General features: G+C 39.6%; 4 protein-coding genes across 7 annotated transcripts; 2 read left to right on the plus strand and 2 right to left on the minus strand.

Annotated features, from left to right (window-relative positions):
• Nucleotides 1-257: 257 nt before the first annotated feature.
• Nucleotides 258-9,241, minus strand: LOC122410402 (adult enhancer factor 1). Of its 3 annotated transcripts, none has more exons than XM_043418509.1 (4): nt 8,898-9,241; nt 5,523-5,873; nt 4,193-5,117; nt 258-3,925 (listed from the first exon to the last, which is right to left on the minus strand). In XM_043418509.1, exons 2-4 carry the CDS (start codon nt 5,850-5,852, stop codon nt 3,816-3,818), a joined length of 1,365 nt encoding a protein of 454 aa, XP_043274444.1. In that variant the 5' UTR covers nt 5,853-5,873; nt 8,898-9,241; the 3' UTR covers nt 258-3,815. The 3 variants fall into 3 exon arrangements, with proteins under 3 accessions (XP_043274444.1, XP_043274435.1, XP_043274454.1); XM_043418500.1 differs by lacking the exon at nt 8,898-9,241 and adding an exon at nt 6,253-7,620; XM_043418519.1 differs by lacking the exon at nt 8,898-9,241 and adding an exon at nt 6,253-7,617 and having other exon boundaries at nt 4,193-5,069.
• Nucleotides 9,242-10,336: 1,095 nt separating this feature from the next.
• On the plus strand, nt 10,337-13,053 carry LOC122410417 (uncharacterized). The gene is made up of 8 exons (XM_043418529.1): nt 10,337-10,586; nt 11,025-11,211; nt 11,326-11,461; nt 11,549-11,766; nt 11,857-11,917; nt 11,995-12,123; nt 12,217-12,635; nt 12,722-13,053. The coding sequence occupies exons 1-8, from the start codon at nt 10,550-10,552 to the stop codon at nt 12,846-12,848; spliced, it is 1,314 nt and encodes a 437-aa protein (XP_043274464.1). The 5' UTR covers nt 10,337-10,549; the 3' UTR covers nt 12,849-13,053.
• LOC122410424 (zinc finger protein 397-like) lies at nt 13,024-16,291 on the minus strand. Its single transcript, XM_043418542.1, has 3 exons — nt 16,044-16,291; nt 14,820-15,219; nt 13,024-14,437 (listed from the first exon to the last, which is right to left on the minus strand). Exons 2-3 carry the CDS (start codon nt 15,184-15,186, stop codon nt 13,968-13,970), a joined length of 837 nt encoding a protein of 278 aa, XP_043274477.1. The 5' UTR covers nt 15,187-15,219; nt 16,044-16,291; the 3' UTR covers nt 13,024-13,967.
• Nucleotides 16,292-17,296: 1,005 nt separating this feature from the next.
• LOC122417441 (uncharacterized) lies at nt 17,297-18,500 on the plus strand. 2 transcript variants are annotated; one of them, XM_043430961.1, is made up of 4 exons: nt 17,297-17,320; nt 17,423-17,585; nt 17,661-17,849; nt 18,106-18,500. In XM_043430961.1, exons 2-4 carry the CDS (start codon nt 17,526-17,528, stop codon nt 18,457-18,459), a joined length of 603 nt encoding a protein of 200 aa, XP_043286896.1. In that variant the 5' UTR covers nt 17,297-17,320; nt 17,423-17,525; the 3' UTR covers nt 18,460-18,500. The 2 variants fall into 2 exon arrangements, with proteins under 2 accessions (XP_043286896.1, XP_043286887.1); XM_043430952.1 differs by having other exon boundaries at nt 17,309-17,585.
• The last annotated feature ends 3 nt before the right edge of the window (nt 18,501-18,503 follow it).

Below are 18,503 nucleotides of genomic sequence, written 5' to 3' on the forward strand. Positions count from 1 at the left end.
GCTTAATGACCTGAGTGCGTTAAGGTACACACACACACACGCACGCACGCACGCACGCACACACACTGTTTCATTCTTTCTTCATTGATTACTCGGTTCTTTATACTCGTTCTTACAGTTTTTATTCTTTTTTCTCTCTGTTATTATACTTCTCAGTACGCGGTCACGTGACGATTCGAATACGTATCAAAATCGTATTTCTTCATTTGTTCAGTAAGAATTACCCCCCCCCCCCTCCCTCCCTCCCTCCCATCCCCATTAATGCCTGTTTTAAGTTGCCAACGAACAAATGATTCCTTGCACTTGTAATTAAAAAAAAAAAAAATGCGGATACGGGATTTATGAAAATATATTTTAGATATATCGGATATATAGTTTGGGATTTTTACGAAATATATGCGAGCGAAAAAATATATTTTAGGTGTATCCAAAATATATTTCTAGTTTGTAAAACCGATCAAAAGTCTCATATATGTCGGCTACTTTTTTTTTCTTTTTTTAGTATATTTGCTTTATGGTTAAAGGAAATCTTCGGTGGATTATTGAAGCTATATTTCATTCGTATCAACGTTTTAATTGCAATTCGTTGCAAGCACGTATTCGTACTCAGGCTTAGTAAGGGCTAATGTTTCTCAAGATTTTTTATATTATTTTCAAAAAACTGATCGAAGGAGAGTGAATTTCGTCTGTTTGAGGTGAATGGCTCATTGGCCTCGTCTGGTTTGACGTTTGGATCTCATCCGGATGAGATAATTTTTTGAAGCATGACAATACTGCGGAGACTTTTATCGATACGGATTAAATAATGTCAAATAAATACGGGCATGAGCATCCTTTGACTCGAAATCGAAATCTTTACGAAACAGCTCGAACGAGGAAAAGCTTTATACGTTGTTCGAACAAAATAAAGCATCAATAATTTAGATGCAGTTTTTCCCAACGTGCAAGAATCGTTTCTTTCGTTTCGACTTTGTATAAACGAGGAATTAATGGTTGTACTCACCGAGACATAAATATTAAATCGTGGGGGAGAGGCCGGGAAAGAGGATTTGGTAAACAGGGCTTCTGTGGGTATGGCAAGGATTCAGAACGGCACGGTGGGTCATTCACAATACGAAACAACGAAAAAGTCTAAATTAATAATTAAAAACATGATGGCACGGCTAGTCCTATGAGTAATCTACATAATATAAGTCGAACGGACAATTATATTTAGGTATAAAATTTAAAAAAAGAAACGCGAGTTCTACATTACGTTAAATCTTGTAAGATTATTACTTGAGGATTACACGGTGTATTTTATAACGCGTTCCAGAGGCCCGAAACGATCACAAACGATCACAACCAGTCGTTAGACGAGAGGATACGTTAAAACCTGGGCTAGACGAATATTTGGCATAGCCCGATTACAAATTCTCCATAAGGATAATTAAAAGAAACAAAAAAACACAGAAGAATCAAAACTTTTACAAAAAAAAAAAAAAAAAAAAAAAAAATATCTAATAGTACGAACTTACGAACGTAATCAGTTCTCAACGAGTGTTAAAGAGATCTAAGGAAAAAGATATATTCGTATTTCACAAAAAAAAAAATATAAAAACTTCAATTGCAAAATAATTTGTTTTTCGTTTAAATATGGAAAACTGTGTTTTCACAAAACACACGGAAGAAAAGAACTTTTTACCGTAAAATTTGATTCGGAACAAAATCTCAACGCATACATAAATATTATGTTATATATATATATATATATATAAGTATATAGGATGAATCACGCGCAGGGGCAGGCTCGTATAGATTTTTCGAACTATGTTCGTAAAATATATAAAATACTGTCGTCAAGTTTGTTGAAACTTGGAGAAAAAAAAATATATATATAAGGGCATACGCAAAAAAGTGTATAAAGCAGACAGGGAAGAGACGAGAGATTGGAATCGAGTTACACTGGAAAGTTCTCTTCGTCATAAATATTGCCACGTCGTTACTATAATCACCTCGTCAATCTTGGAAATCTCCTCATTCCATCGACTTCAATTAGAATGGAATGTATCGATTTTCGAGATTAATGAGGAAAATGGAATTAATAAAAACAATTTGAGAAGAAATGCCGCACGATCGAGGATACCGATAAAAGGGAGAAAAAGTGCTATGTCACGACTGGACGAGGAATGACGATATTGCAATAAATCGTTAAAACAACGAAAAGAAAATAAAAACACGTACCGCGTTTCATTTCCTTTTCACGTTACCATATTTTTTTCCAGATTCTCCATCGTTCTTTTCGTTTTTCTTTTCTCTCCCGTCGTCATCGCGTATTCACGAAGCTACCATAAAAATATGTTTTGTCTCTTATTATGGCAAGACTCTTGCGTCAAGGCTCTTAAAATCTACGTTTTCTAGTTCACCGTCGGCGAAGGATTGATGGAGCGTACGAAAAAAATCTCATTTCCGTAGTTTGCGACGGAAATGATCCGTCGAAAATTGATCGTTAACAATCGAGGGCCGATTAAGCAAAGAAAATAGGAATCGAAGTACATTCGTTTTTTGGAATTCACCGTTCGAATTTGTCGATTCAAACGATGCATCCCATGACCACCGGGAAGCTTGTCGAAAGCGGTTTGTACTTTCTCTGAATCTCGGCGACCGATCAAAAAATTTCACTCAGCCAATACAGCGTTGCGGCAAACAATGACGTAATGCTTTGGGTTTGAAGAACCAAATAACGGTTGAACGAAAGGATTGCTTCCGAATGACAAGGTTCAGAGTATTCCCGACGTTTCGAAAACGATATTGGTTCGAAAATCAGGGCTGAGATCTCTGCTACGAAAGCTCCCTCCCGGGGAAACGATGGCTGATGCGCATTATAATCATTCCAGAAAGCAAAAATAAGGCCCAAAATACAAACTGCAATGTTTTTGAAGCGTCGGCAATATTTTCAAGTGTCCAAACGACATCAATCCGGAAGATTGAAACTTTTGTAAAAATGATAGCCGTGCAAGGCTTAAAACTACAAAAGTCATGGAATTTTCATCGCCTCTAAAGCATCGAAAAAAATTGCCGTTACTACTTCGTCTTGAGGTGATCTATCAGTCTCGAGGTCGGTCAACGCTTACAGGACAGTCAAATCCTACTGCACACACCCTCTTTTTCTAAAAAGATTAATTTTCGAGAAAAGTAAGAGTTACACGTTGCTCTCCTTGAATCAGAGAACGTGGAGCAACAACTCTTCTTTATTTCAAATTAGGCTCCCGGAGAAAAGCGTGTATATGCATTTCAGCTGTTATTTTATCGCCAAAAATATCGTCGCGGACCGATAGATCGCCTCAAAGAATGCGTTAGCTATTTTTGTAATTTTCGTTTTGCTCCTATTGTCGACGCGTGAAACTTTTGTTTACGTTCGAAAGTGCTCCGCCCTTCGATCGATTTCGGCATTTCAGTCAAGCCCCACAGTTCGTATATTAAGTTTAAGCCACAAACCGTATTCGCGAGTTTATTTTTTTCTTTTTTCACGGGAAATATGTATTCTTCGTTTCTGTTGGTTTTTTACCCGTCATGGTGATTCATTTACGCCGTGCTCAGCCGACGTCTCGCTGTCTCTCGGCCGGGGCGTTCACCCGCTCTCAGAAATCCTTAACGTGACTGAGAAAACCGAGATCGTGAGCCTGATAGTGACTCGTCGTAGGAAGCTGCGGCACACTCGACTGATGAGCCGCGTTTACTGCCGCTAAGTGATGATGATGTAACGTGTGGTGGCTCGTGTGCGGATGTATTATGTTGTTCGGATGGGGAACTTGAAAGTTCCCGGGTGGCGGGGCTCAGGACAGAAGAGGTCCAGGATGCCCACCAGGAAGAACCGATGACCCCGATACCGCAGTCGTTTGCATATTCGTCACGCTGTTTTGTTGTTGAGTTTGTTGTGTACCCGCTAGACGTTGAATCAACCAACGACACTATTAGTTACTATTCCCTTCAATATTATTCGCTGTACAAATAAATTAAAATTTTTTAAAAACAAGAAGCGTACACTTTACTCGTTTTTCCTCGCATTTGTAGATGAAATATATTCAAATGGCATTCATCGAATTTTTTGAGACCCTCGAATTTCTTCAATTCATGCTAATTTAAAAATTTGTAGTTTTGGGTTTGGCTATAGGCGGTTTAGGATAAAAGTGAATAGTAAGGGAGGGCTCACCGGAATTCTGGCTGAGTTCAGCCTTGACTCTTCTGGCGATGTGGCTCCTCGTGTGCTTCCTGAGATGATCTTTACGATAAAAGCCTTTGCCGCATTCGGTACAAACGTGGCGTTTTTCACCGGAGTGTATCACAAAGTGTAGAGTGAGTTGTTCCTTTCTCTTGAAAGCTTTGAGGCAAACGGTGCAGACGTAAGGACGTTCGGGATTGTGACTCTGCTTGTGACGTGTGAGATGATCCTTGCGCTTGAGGCCAGCTCCGCAAATATCACATACGAATCTTCGTTCGAGAGTATGGCCGAGCAAATGTTGTTCGAGAAGTTCACGCTCGGGATAAGCCATGTGACACTCGGGACAACAGTAAAGAGTCGAACCGTCGAGGGCTGTGGTGAGACGTATTTCTCCGGGTTTCGGACGTGGTTTTTTCTCCTTCGGCGCCTTCTTCTTTTTCTTCTTCTTGTTTGTCGGTGACATCATGATGTTGGGGGTTGTTGTCGTTGCTGCGGCTACGGCCGTCGTTTGCGCCATCTCCGATTCCTTTTTTATACTCTCCGCAGAATATTTGAGAAAATGATGCAACGACAAAGGCAACGTGCTCGCTGGTAAATGACTCAAATAATCGGCAACCGTCGAACCCGGTGCCGCGAGTGATTGCCACGTAGGTGGCATCGAGGTTGGTGTTGGTGTTGGTGTTTGCGTATGCGCGTGTTGTTGATGATGATGGTGCATCGAGTAATCCTGCTGTCCACCGTTCGTCGATGCATCACCGTTCCTCTGCTGCTGCTGCTGCTGTTGTTGCTGCTGTTGTTGTTGTTGTTGCTGCTGCTGCTGTTGTTGCTGTTCCTCCGTTTTCTTGTCCTTCGCAGCTTTCTCTTTATCCTGCAGCAGGTTACACACGCCCCGTTGATTTATCGTTTCTGTTGCCTGCTACCGAGAAATAACCGAGGCATTACGCGACAATCGTCGAGCGTATAGCACTCTGTTTTTTCTGATACGATTCAAACTTTATCGAGCATAGAGTCCAAATTTTACCTAGTCCACTACCAAATCGTTGCTTCGAAGAAAACATGTTTTTTATTCGCTGTCGATCGACATCATTTCGTCTGAACAACGATTTGGTTATTTATAAATGATTCATCCGACTACCAGAAAGAGTTTCTTCAATTTTGTATCCATTTGTACATCTTATTGAGCTCGAATAGAAAAGAGTCGTCTAATCACAAAACTATCACGTATGAAGAAGTGAAAAACTTTTGATAAAGGCTGAAAATCTTTTTTTTCACCCTTTATCACTAACGGTCGTCCTTTTTTTTCTTTGCCTATGACTCTTACCTGATGATAGGAACGTTTTTCTTGCATGCTCGGGGAATTAGCAGGACGCTGCTGAACTCCCTGAGCCTGCGAATACGGCACATTAGAATAATGATGAACGTTGCTGTTGGGATAGGCCGTTTTGTTGTTCATCATAACTTGAGACTGCGCGCTGCTCTGTACTCCATTTGCCTCAGGACGATACTTTCCCATAACCGGCACTCCTATCGGAGGCTGGTTGGGAAAATGATTGGCGTAACGTGCCCCGGCTCCTCCCGTACTATCGGTAGCAAACTGATGAATGCTTGGTATAGTACCAGGAAAGTGGCCTCCGAACGGCGGGAAATTCATTGCAGATGGTCAATCGAATACCTTGAAAATAAATATGCGAGTGTCAGTTATCATTTGTAAATTATTAAAAACACATTTGGTAAGAGTTGCAGCGGGTTTGTAGGGAAAAGAAAAGATTAGGGCTCTTCGATAAGCTGAAAACCATTTGAGCTTCAGGCTATGCGCATGAAATAAACCAAAATTTCTAATCATTTTATTTTCTCTTACACGTCTGCCGTACTGTGTAAAATATAAAGAAACATTACTCGAAATTACTTCCCACTGAAAGTGTACCAATCTATGAAGTCTACAGGACAAGTCGCTCAAAAGTCTGATAATCTATCTCGATATTATTGTAAATTAAACTCTTTACTTGCTGAAAAATCAAAGTAATTTAATGCTCCCCGAACAATGTACTCACAGAAACGTCCCACTCTCCATGATTCCACACCGCCTGCTCGTGCCTTTATTTTCTCCCCTCGTTCGTTTTTCCGCGTTTCCGCGTGTCTCACGCAATTTTCGAGACGCGTTGTAAAAGAAAAAAAAAACAAGCTACTTTTTGCCCCCTTTTTTTTACTACTTATGGTTTATCACGAGCGAAATTGTAATTGAGAATGAAAAGTTCGTGCAGACGCTTTGTCGATGTTATAATGTATCACTGATTCGCCGTATTGCCGGCTCTTTGAGAAAGTCGTCTGCCCTATTGCTTTGTACCGCGTGCATGTATCCGCGTATATAGTGCACACTACCCTATAGTAGTATAGCCTGTAGCATTTCACTATATAATAAATCGACTAACATGTGTAACTCTGGTAGTCACGCGTTACACTTTCCTGTAACTATATATTCGTATATGTATATATGGTGTGTACATAAACGTCTCGTTCTTCCGATATTCTCTCTGCTTTCGTTCAACCACCTTCGGTTTAGTTGAACGCACGCGGCGTCGCGACGCCTCGACACCCACGCACAGTTTGCCCTCACGTTTCCTCTACTGCACAATGGCAGACTATTCAGCCCCGCGTTTTACCGGACCCGGCACTTTGTCAACGTTTAGCGGTTCTTCGTCTCGTTTGCTTCTCCCAATAACCTTCAATAATAACGAATCGTCCGCAACGACATGCATTCTCCGCTATAGCTTAACCGATGAAGCATAATAAGATTTACCTTCGAGCAGGGTGTGTAATACTAATTAATAAGTATAGCGATGTATGTATACATATATAGACGGATGTTAAATTTTTCCATCGATATACGAGTTATTGTTATTCTCTTTTGTGTATGTAGAGCGAGGAATCCCCTGATGTTTTAGTAACACGCGGTTAAATAACGTTCGCCGATCCGCCCAAATATGTCACGAACGTTCACTCCGTATATCATTTGTCTCTTTCTCTCACTCTCGCTTATCACGAAAACTATCCACTTGCACCCCGTCTACTACCGATTTCCCCTTTCGTCACTCCTTCGTATATCGTCTGTACATGATCGCGCTCTCTTTATTACTTTCTTTCGCTCTCTCCCTCTCCCTTTTGCTCGTGCACTAAACACGACGTCAGCGCCAAACCCGAATGGTTTTGCTTTTATCGTAGCTTCCGGATTTTTCAAACATATTTTTTCGTTTTTTCGTTTTCTACAAGGAATATCGAAGAAAGAGTTGATGATACATAGTATCCTTCGGTAGAATTGTGGATATTGCGAAAATGATAAGGTCTTCCACACACTGAGGGGCTCTTCCGCGAGAGTCAGGGGAGATCCGGGGGCGAAGCGGTGCGTACACAGGCAACGGCGCTGACGTCGGGGGGATGGGCAGGGCCGCCACCAGCGACCTCGTCGTTCGAGGGGAAGGAAGGGACTTGACGGCACCACAAGAGAGACTGGGGCGCTTTGGGAAGGGAAGGGTGCTTAGGGACGAGTTAAAAGAAGTGGAGGCGACAGAGGGCGGGTGTATGTGAGAGAAAGAGGGAGGTACATGAAGGAAAGGGTAAAATTATGAGAGCGAAAAAAAGAAAAGCAAGAACGAACATTTGTGTTATTACAGCGTTCGAAAAACAAAAGTGTCATTCGATAATAAATATTTTGCAATCGTTAGAATTTTGCAATTAAGCAATTCATTTTTATAAAACGGATATTTTGGAATATGGGCTGATTCGTGATTAATAGGAATCTAGCGAAATAATATTTTGACGCATACATATGTACACCTATAAAAAATATAATTGCATGTACACATATATAGATGCAGACATAAGTACAAAGAATGAAAAAAGGAAAAGGATGCGACGGCGGCGGTAGTGCAGAGTGCCATTGAAGAAACAATTCATGAGATATTTTATAATGAAATTCATTTCATATCGATCTCACATAAAAATGGCATATAAAGCGTAACAGTATAGAATATATATATATATATATGCATATACGTATGTATATATATTCGATGTACGAGGCATAATATATATTGCACCGGGAACCGCGTTGCGAAAATGCGAAAATAAAAAGTAAAAACTTGAGCTTTGCAATTGCGGAACCTGCGAGAGGGAATGGGGCAGAGGAGCGTAGGAGGAAGAGGGCAAGCGTGCAAGAGAAAAAGAGAACGAGTGAAAGGGGGAATGGGGAGAAGCACATCTCTCAAGCTCCCCACTTCAGCGTATTCGCCAGCCGACGACGCCGCCAGGGCCAGTCGATATCGTGTGCGCCGAATTCGCACGAGATATATATATTCGCGAAGGTAAAATGGCGGTCGGCGGTTATACCGGCGCGACGCTAAACCGGATCGAATGCTACGACGCTTCAAAAGCGCGTCGCAAAGCCATCCTAGTGTTATATGCTCTATAGTAAACTTTCACTCTCTCCCACCCTCACACGTTATTCACAGCATCTCTAACCCTCTCCCTGTGTATGTGTATGTGCATCTATATATGCATGTATTGTGTGCGTACGCTGTTTTATATATGTATATATATATGTATACACATATACCCATCTCCTCGTTTCTCTATCCCTATCCCTTCGCTAGTCTCGTGGCGTAACTGGCAGGCGTGCTTCGGTCTGCTCCGTTCTGCTTACCATTTATGCGTTGTTCTTCTCTATTCTCACTTCCGGTGGCTCTACGATCCTCGTGGCTGCTATTGCTGCCGAATCCCTTGTGTCGCGCCACTTCAACGTCCGTTTCACCAACAATTCGCAGATATTCCTTTTTTACTTTTAAACGGCCGTGTATACAGATATGTTTTGTACCGTTTACTCCTGGCGCCGAAAATTCAACCGAAAACACGGTTTTTGGTTTTTCTTTTGAAAAGCAGTCCCACGCGGACTATTATCCTTGAAACGGTTGAAACTTTAAACGCGCCGTAAGGGGACGCATAGGCCCCGGCGTGCCGTTGACACCTGTCTCTCAAGTCCGGGCTCTCTCTCCCCCACCCCACCGTCCGCCCTCTACTGTGCCAGCCTCTTAACTATTTTTTCTCCGCTCTCCCTGTGCCTCGTACTCACACCCCGCCGTTCCCCCTCGCCCCTCTCTGCCGAGGCCTCCGCCGCCACCTCCTCACACTCTTCCTCCTCCCGCTGTGCCAGAACCGAACGGCGAAAATGCCCGAATCCCATCGCTCGTACGAACGGGGAAGGGAAGCTGTTTTAACTTCGAATTTCTACCCCTTCCATCGAACTCGTTCTCTCGCTCTCCGTCAAACCGACGTGCTCTGGGATGAGGGGATCGCGACTTCCCCCTCCTACATATCCCGTCCCTATGCCTCACCCTTCTTCATCCTCCGAGAGCGAGAGTATGAGGCATACGGATCTCCGTTTCGAATGAAAAAGAGATATAAAAAGAACGAACAAAAGAGAGAGAGAGAGAGACATTTTCAATGTTACAACGTTACATCCCTCGCGGTTGCATACAGTTATCAACAACGCCACGATTACGATCTTTATCTCCTCTTCGCAACGGCATTTAATTATGCTTTTATCGATTTTATTTTCCTCTCGCATAGATATATATATATATATATAAATTCATATGAATCCATATGAACTATACGAGTAAATAAAAAAAAAATTTTACTGTTTCGATCGCAAGTGAATCTACGTATACTTTCTAGAAATTGAGCTATAGATTTCAAATTTCTCCGACGTGTTTCCATTGAAAATCAATTGTATATAATTATTCATATCTCCCAAAAATAATAGCGTTTATTCATGTTAGAAATTTTTGGTGAAAAACAATAGAATAATCAATTCAAGAGTAATTCGAAAAAACTTAACAAAAGCTTTGACTCAAAAATGCACACTTTTTATAAAAAGTGTGAGTGAAGAAATTAACCCGAAATTGGACACGTTTGTTCACGCATTTTATCTTTATTCCATTTTTCTTTATTCATTTCCTACTACGTATATAGTTTTGTTCGTGATAAGGTTTTAAAAGCATTTTATGCGTAATGTCCATACTTCCTTCAACAACCACGAATATATATATATATATATATATATATATATACGGACTTGAGCAGTATTAAGGTTTCAGTAGTTCACGGCTAGCATCATCAGGCGCGTGTGCACCGCGTTTTTTGTTCCTTGTACGAATACGTCTGTCATAAATGGACGAAGTAAAAAGGTTATTCGGGCGGGAAAGCGAGGTTCGGGAAATTGAATAATAATATTAAAAGAGGAACATACCGTATTTGTAAGATGGTCTAATATAACACCGAGGAAAAGAATGCAATATGTCCGTGACCAATCCACTTGTCAAAGAACTGAAAGGTAAAACATGTACATTCGGTGAGGAGAGAAATTCGCAATGTCGTTTGACGTTTGCCCAGAGTTTGAAACACTTTCAATCAATTTTGAGGTTAAATGAAATTTTCTATGTAATGAAAAGCTCCAGTGTTCTCGTTGCGCCTGCATAATATATGAGCACAACTCCGTCGGCTCCCCTATGATTTTTTGTTCGATTTTAGTGCAATTATTTCTGCTCAATTACACCGGTGCATATTTATTGATCAATAGTAATCGTTTGCGGTGGCGCTAACAACTAAAATCATACCGGCTGAGTAACAGTATAACGCGGGCAACGAGCGGGAGCGAGCTTTTATTTTGCATCGTAAGAATGCAGCATTGCAGCGCTCCGGCGAAAAAAATGTCCGGAAAAATTAGCGACAGTTCAAAATTTTGCATTATTTCCTTTCGTGTGATACGCAGGTTGGACCAGAAAGTTCACCGAATTCGGAGGCTATATCGACGATAAAAATCCAGATCTCGTCGAATTCTGCATTTGCTTGGAAAGATGCTTCCAAAAAGGTGTCTCGATGCTCATCAACGTTGTGGGTTTTCCAAAAATGCCAGAAACTTGGTACTGGCTGGAAGAACTCGCACATAAAAACGAAAGGTAAAAACAAAATTTGAAATCTTTGTAAATTGTTGCAATCGGTAAATAATTATGATTTTTTATGAAATTGAATAATACAAAAAGAGAACGATTAAAATAATTAATTTTTTCCAGATCATTGCTTACTTTTTACTCGGTGGTTGAACTCGTTCGTGAGAGTGACAAAGTACAATCATCTGTGGGAAAACTCAGACTTTTCATTCGTGTTGCTCTTACACGAAAATGTCTCCATATCCCCGTGCAAACACTGGTAAATGACGAACGAAAAAGTGGACAGTGGAAATGAAAAAATAAATTCCATAAACGACCGTAATTCAAAATATTGTTTCTTTCCCAGGTGAGAACTCCTGGATTAGCTTCAGAGTACTATGACAGCAATAGTATACTTGGTGACGAGATTCTCGGTGAAATATTTCTCTCAGTTTTGCTACAAATCAGTAGATTGAATTTCCGACTAGACCCGAGGAATGCAAGCTTTTTGGACGAAACATGGCTTTTGCCGGAATACAAATTTTTTGAGTTGGTACCTTGCAAATCTTTGGGCATATCCATTTGGTAAGAATTCAAATGGACCAAAGATTCAAAACAAATCAATACTGAAATTTCTACATTCATGTGCAACATCGTTATATTGAAAAATTTCAGTTTTATTAATGGAAAAGCGTTGATCGTTCATCTTCAAGAGAATTCTGTTGCTGCTGAAGACGTAATATCAGAATTGTTAAGACAGTTCACTGATAAACAAACGATTTTAGATTCTCAACGAAACTTATTGATTTTCAGGAAAAAATTGAAGTTTGTGATGTTCTTGACGAAATTAATGGAAACGTCATAACTTCGACTACGCAAGGAAGACTTCAGAAAATAATAAGAAAGTCTAGTGGTTTGCCCATATATTTACATATCATAAAAGTGAGAAATAAATGATCTCAAAATCCTTTTCTCATTTCGCTCAATCAAGAAAACTGTGTATTCTAATTTTTTTTAAATCTTACCATGTTCCAGGCCCGTTACAAAGATTCCCAAGAATATTACGGACCAATAACGACGCTCTGCAAACGTTCTGGTCTCAAGCATATCATACGCATGATCCAGTCACCAAAGCCAATATCAAAAGAGAATGAAAAACCCTCAACAGCCAGAAAAGATTTGAGTAAATCTTTGAATTCTGGTTATTCGGTAATATATTGCGGTCAAGTCAGCACCGGAAATGAGGGCGATGTCAAACAAATAGAAAAAGCTATGTGGCGATTGTTGAATAGCGGAAATTCTACCAAAATTCCCGTTAGATTTGAGACTCTGGAAATAGGAATCCGAGTTATTCGAGAATCTGACGAAAGTGTAATATTACAGCCAAGCTATATGGAAATATCATCATGTGGACGCACTGCTAAAATACCAGATTATTTTGCGTTCATTGCAGGGTGAGAATCAACTGGATTACGTGATTCATGAATGGTCGTTAGCTGCAATGCAACTTTCTATAATGATGCATTGATTTCTGTTCTAGAGAAACAAATTGTAACGTAGCTAAAAACTTTACGGCTCATGTGTTTCGTCACCAACGCGAGAGCGAAGTACAAACGATTCTTCAGAGCCTTGGTCAAGGCTTTCACAGAACTCATTTCGCAGTTTAAAAAAAATATGAAAAATGTTTCAAAAAATTACCAAAGAGTATGAAATAACTTGTGTGTAAAATAAATAACATTGACTTATGACATTATTGAAATGAAAAAAGAAAGTATAATACACGACGTAAAAATGAACCTGTCAATTATGATTAAAATGATGTAATGTGCAACATTCGTCGTATATCTTTTCAATAATAAACGTTTATTTTCATTATCGTCTACAACCAATAACAAAGATTGGTCTCACGTACACAGGTGCGTGTTTCCATTTCATAACTCTCCTTCCGCCTTCTTTCTCATACAATTTAAACGAGCATCACAATTTGGTATAATAATTTTTGAGTGCTCATTCGTGTTATTTTTATCTCATTTTTTCATTAGTTTCTAAAATGTTAATTCGATAAAGCGAATATTGTAGATATACATGGTCGATCATTTATTATTTTCCTTATTAAATATCGTAATGTACAAGATTGGGACGATGCGACGTAACGATTCATTTTCTACATTATCATATATACATACATTCGTATAATATTCATATGTATACGTGTATATGCAATAATGTATGAATAATTGTCGTGTACGATGAATATACGTACGGTGTAAACGTTTGAAATGATTAATTCGATTATTACACGCGCTAAAAATGGACACTTGCGAGCACAGATCATCCGATTCCTACTGAGCTTCTCGCGTACGCCGCATTTTATTTTGTCTCGTTTTCAAGTTCACGATACAGATCGTGTCTGCCTGCGGACTCATTCTAAACCTATTTTTTGTAGTCTTATTATTTAGAACGTGCTAAGGGTTTCATGTCCGTTGCTCTCGTCAGTCCTTTCCTTCTAAGTAACTATTGCCCGTTGTGCTTCGAGATCGCCCGATGATCTAGCCATTTTTAACTTCTCCGTTCGCTTTTAGGCCCAACTCGGTGTCAAGTCATCACAGCCGAGAAATACGACAGAAGCGTTTATGATTTTCTCGTTATTTTAAAAAATAATCGCTGATCGGTACACCCCTCCCCATAATGTGCACATCTGATTATTTTAAATTATGCTGCATCAAGATTAATTCCAGTTAGTGTGTGTTTCTTGAATTAATAACATGTATATTAGGACGAGAGCACTAAGTGCGAAGAATTGAAAACGGTGGCGGCCCCGAGGGCCTCATCATCATTGGATAATTCGTGTTTATACCCTCCTGTTCCCCAGAATTTTGAGCGCTCTGCGTACTCTGCGAACTACCGGGACTCTTCCGCGTACCGTTGTGACTCTGTAAATGCTTCTTCAAATGATCCTTACGATAAAACGCTTTCCCACACTCGGTACATATTTGATTCTTGCTACCCGAGTGTATTATCATATGACGTGCCAAATGCTCGTTCCTTTTGAACGCTTTGCAACACATTGAACACTGGTAAGGTCGATCTTTGTTGTGACCTTGCTTGTGACGATCCAAATGTTCCTTACGCTTCAAACTCGCTCCGCATATGTCACATATGTGAGGCCTCTGCCTGTGATCCTCGAGATGCTCGTGAAGAGAATCACGATCCTCGAATCTGTAGGCGCACTCGGGACAGTTGTATATCAGCATACCTGTTCGGGTTAAAAATTCAAGTATTCATTTTGTATTTATTTATCAATGTTTACTTTTTGTATCTGCATTCATCGGAAACCCAAAAATTTCAACTCATCCATACTCAATATTTAAAATCATGTGTAATCCTAACATTCTGCGAATTCAATTCACCTATTTTCTCAAAAATGTACGACATTTTGAGTTTTATTTCTATACACTTTTGAAACTCCAGTCACTTACTGATCAGCGTTAAAATGTAACAATTTGTCGAAAAGAAGAATTGTGAAATAATTTGATGATGAGAAAGCATAGAATAGACAAAGACGAAGTGTAAAAGCAGAATTTTCCATAAACTAATATACGGGGTCTCAGTTATTTCAGAATTTCATTAAGTCTCACCATTTATGTTCTGAGGCACAATATCATAATCGACTTTGGGTCTGACTTCTTGACAATTTTGTGAAGATGCATTACTGTTCTCCTCGTATTTAGAAACATAGGGAAGACCAAGAGTGCTGGAGCAGCGAGCTAAATATTCTGAAGTCAGTCTAAAATCTATCTGCAGTGGATCTGTCATCGTCGCTGCATCAACTTTTTGTATAGTCTGCGTTCCCAGAGACTGCCGAGTCTCCTTATTGCCACAGTTATTTTCATTCCGGTTCTCATCTGTTTGGGAATGATGAACCGAGAAGGGATATCCCGAGGCTTGAGTATGATGTTGGTGAACCTCCGGTGGGTACTTCACGTTGCGTGGGTCGTAAGCCATCTTTTTATTGGCTCACCGCTCTCTTCTCTGCATCTATTGGAATATTTTTTTATTTTCATTATTGTCAGGTGATTTTAATATCTTGCAATTCTAAAATGCAAAGCAGAGGAACAGAATGCAAGTTTACATAATTTTCATTGTTCCATGTATGCATTATGAAAGATGAATAAATTTCTAGTTTGACATTTCTTCAAATAATAATGCGCAAAGAAATCAAAGAAAAAGTATAGTTTTTAAAATTTTTTGTTATGTCATGCACATAAAAATTTGATTGGTATTTGGTGATTTTGTAATTGATGGAAAGAAATTCAGTTTTTCATATTCTTTATTGAATACAAATTTAAAAAATCTTCTGACAACTTCAATCATTGAAATGGATCAATTTTTTTCTATATATTTTGCCATATTCCTGGGCAACGGAAATAGTAAGTTTTTCAATTTTGAAAGTCATTCGAATAATGAAAATTTTGTAATAAATATCCAGAAAAGAGAATAAAAAGAGGATATTTGAAGGGAAGAAATGGAATCATTGAGTATTCAAAAAGTGATTAATTTTTTTTTGCTCTCATTCATGAATTTCTGTTCATGTATGCCATTCGATTTTATTATACGTAAGAAAACAAAAAATGAGAAATATTAAACCGACGATGTGAATTTCGTTTGGTCTCAACGCAAAGTGTACGTTACAGAGTGACAATTTATTGAGCAGGTCAGGACAAGTTTTGTTTCATTTTATTCCGCATCGAAATAGTGGGATTTCTCGTCAGTTTTTTTTTGGTATCGAGTGACAAGGATGAGTAAGTAGAACATGTCAGTTCGAGGGTAATTCTGAATATCGATGGATGATCGTGACATACCTTTTTTTGTGTGTTTATTACGTTTTATGGGACGGTGAATCCAGCGCACCGCTGGCCACTATTTGTTTGTATCAGTACCGGCCATCTTTGAAAATCAGCTGCTACACACGTCGGCCGCGTAGCAGCATTGCACTGCACTACGATTATAAAATAAATGTACCACAATCTGACTTACCTGCGCTCCTTCGGTTCAACCGAGAGAAAATATACAATACTGGTCATTTCCTGCAAAGGTTTCACATTTATGCGTGTTGTTTCTCAGTCACTTTTCTGTTACTGTTCTCTCGAAAAACGCGCGCTCTCTCGGACAACGTCGATACATTAGCGAACTGCGAACCACGCCATAATTTCGCATATACTAGTGTTCAAATTCGCATTAAAAATTTCTAATTTCAACTGTAAAAGACGAGATAACAATCGTATATGCGAAGAAAGCTGAGTTGGCAGATTTTTAGGAGCAGACACGAAGTTCTACTTTTTTTTTAAATATACCGCTATAATTTAAAAGAGGCACGAAATTCATTGGTTTCTAAAACTGTATTTATCATTTTTTCGTAATGACAGGTTTGTTTATACGAATACGACATCTGGAGTTTGACTTCCATACTAATGCCTCAATTGACAGTTTTCATGGACGACATGAATGTGTCTTTTCACGAATAAAACTTTAACAATAAGACAAAGCCTATTGAGATATTTCATGTGTAAAGTTGCCTTGTCAAATTTTTCATTCGTGTAAACCGCCTCCGAGTTTGGCAGACAGTTATTCGTAGTTAAAATGTCAGGAGAGCCTTTCAAAAATACTAATGCCATATCCGTGGCGACTTACCGGTTTTGAAGGTGCATTAAATTCGAAAAATTTCACGAAAAAGTTAAAGAATGGCGGGTTGTTACGAAGACGAGTACGAAGACGTACAGGAAATGAGAAACGATTTTCGATGTTGCCGAGCGGAACGGCCAAAAAAGAATCCGAAAGTTTATTTCGATGCTGGCTGTTCAAGATCGGACGGTGCAAATTTTCCACTTTCCGACGATATTGAAGAGGAAAATGAATGTTGCGAGGTTTCACCGGAAGTAGATCGGCCCCTATGCACCAAGGACCTCTGTGCCGTAGCTTCCGGTAGATCCTCGACTGTTGTAATTTCAATATTGTTCAATCAATTCATAATTAATGAAAAGTGAAAAAAATATGTCCAAATTCGACGATTATTAGAGAATGTGAATTTCAGAGGGGTCCTTGTCCGAGAAAAGACATCATAGCTAGGTTAAAAACGACGGTGCGTACTAAAACCAAAAATAACCGAAGAATAATTCGTTTTAAAAAATCTTTAATTCATTAAGCAATGAATAAAAATAAAGACGGATCTCGCTGGTATCAGAAGCGTTATCGAGCAAGTGGCCAACGAGGAAATAACGACAGCCGCAGAATTTATTTTTTGCCTTACGCCTTACGTAACCGATCGATGCGCCGCCTTCCGTGCGATGTTGGAGAAAGAGTTGAGCTTTTTTCGGGACATAGTCAACGACACCGTCGATCGTCGGGTATTTCGCTTGATATAAATATTACGATAATTCTTTTCGTTCTATTCGACACATAACTACTCATACGAAATTTAGATTCAAGACGAAGCCGATGTCATGCTGAATACCCAAAACGACATTAAGAATAAATTTCGTTCGTTGACGGACGCCATGACACAAAGAACCATGAGAATTCGTCAAAGGCTTTATGAGATATCACCGACTTTCAATTGGGCCCGGGACGGACGGGACAAACTCAAGATTTCGAAATTCATCATTAAGCCCGTAATTACTATTATTACTATTACTCAACGGCGACGGGAATTCCTCATCTGCGAATTATTTCATTAAATCTAAAACGGCATCGCATTACAAATAGAGCATGCATGGGAAAAAAATAAAATCGAAACGGCCGAGAGTAAAAAAAGCGTCGCTTCTTCGACGGAGTTTAAGAATTTCGTCGGTCGTAAAAGCCGAAGGAAAAAACTGGACGTTATTCATAAAGCTGCTTAATAATCTTTCTTTGACCGAAATTTCGCAGATGACTCGTGATGCGTCGAAAGAAAAAGAGACGACGAACTCGTCGAACATCGTCGACAAGCTGGTCCATCAAGTATTCATGCGTGGACAGTGGCTCAAAAAAGAGCTGACCCGTTTGCAAGAAGAGAACAACAATCTCGAGTTTTTCTTGGATAAATTCCGTTGTCTGGCTGCGGAGCGCAAGGAGCAAGAATCTTACGTGCCGAAAATGCTTTCACGGGAAAAGAAAGAACTGGACCGAGAATTAATGAAATTGCGAAAGACTTACAAGAAAAATCTGGAAATCATAAACGCTCTTTACATCGAACATCAACGTTGCATTATGCCGGAGAGCGAGACCTCGCTCCTCGAATAAAAAACAGATTTGAATTATTTACAATAATTCAATAAATCCGTATA

The sequence above is a fragment of the Venturia canescens genome, chromosome 1, assembly GCF_019457755.1.
Source record: "Venturia canescens isolate UGA chromosome 1, ASM1945775v1, whole genome shotgun sequence".
In the NCBI taxonomy this organism is placed as follows: Eukaryota; Metazoa; Arthropoda; class Insecta; order Hymenoptera; family Ichneumonidae; genus Venturia; species Venturia canescens.

Bases quoted from the DNA above. Each gene is read 5' to 3' on its own strand.
- LOC122410402 (XM_043418509.1), bottom strand. From the start codon at position 5,852: ATGAATTTCCCGCCGTTCGGAGGCCACTTTCCTGGTACTATACCAAGC. The intron at 5,118-5,522 runs GTAAGAGTCATA...ATTTCTCGGTAG, and splicing joins AAAAACGTTCCTATCATCAG to CAGGCAACAGAAACGATAAA. The intron at 3,926-4,192 runs GTGAGCCCTCCC...TTCAACGTCTAG, and splicing joins TGAACTCAGCCAGAATTCCG to CGGGTACACAACAAACTCAA.
- LOC122417441 (XM_043430961.1), top strand. From the start codon at position 17,526: ATGTTGGAGAAAGAGTTGAGCTTTTTTCGGGACATAGTCAACGACACC. The intron at 17,586-17,660 runs GTATTTCGCTTG...TACGAAATTTAG, and splicing joins ACGACACCGTCGATCGTCGG to ATTCAAGACGAAGCCGATGT. The intron at 17,850-18,105 runs GTAATTACTATT...GAAATTTCGCAG, and splicing joins CGAAATTCATCATTAAGCCC to ATGACTCGTGATGCGTCGAA.
- LOC122410417 (XM_043418529.1), top strand. From the start codon at position 10,550: ATGTCCGTGACCAATCCACTTGTCAAAGAACTGAAAG. The intron at 10,587-11,024 runs GTAAAACATGTA...TGTGATACGCAG, and splicing joins ACTTGTCAAAGAACTGAAAG to GTTGGACCAGAAAGTTCACC. The intron at 12,636-12,721 runs GTGAGAATCAAC...TTTCTGTTCTAG, and splicing joins TATTTTGCGTTCATTGCAGG to AGAAACAAATTGTAACGTAG.
- LOC122410424 (XM_043418542.1), bottom strand. From the start codon at position 15,186: ATGGCTTACGACCCACGCAACGTGAAGTACCCACCGGAGGTTCACCAA. The intron at 14,438-14,819 runs GTGAGACTTAAT...TAACCCGAACAG, and splicing joins TGTGCCTCAGAACATAAATG to GTATGCTGATATACAACTGT.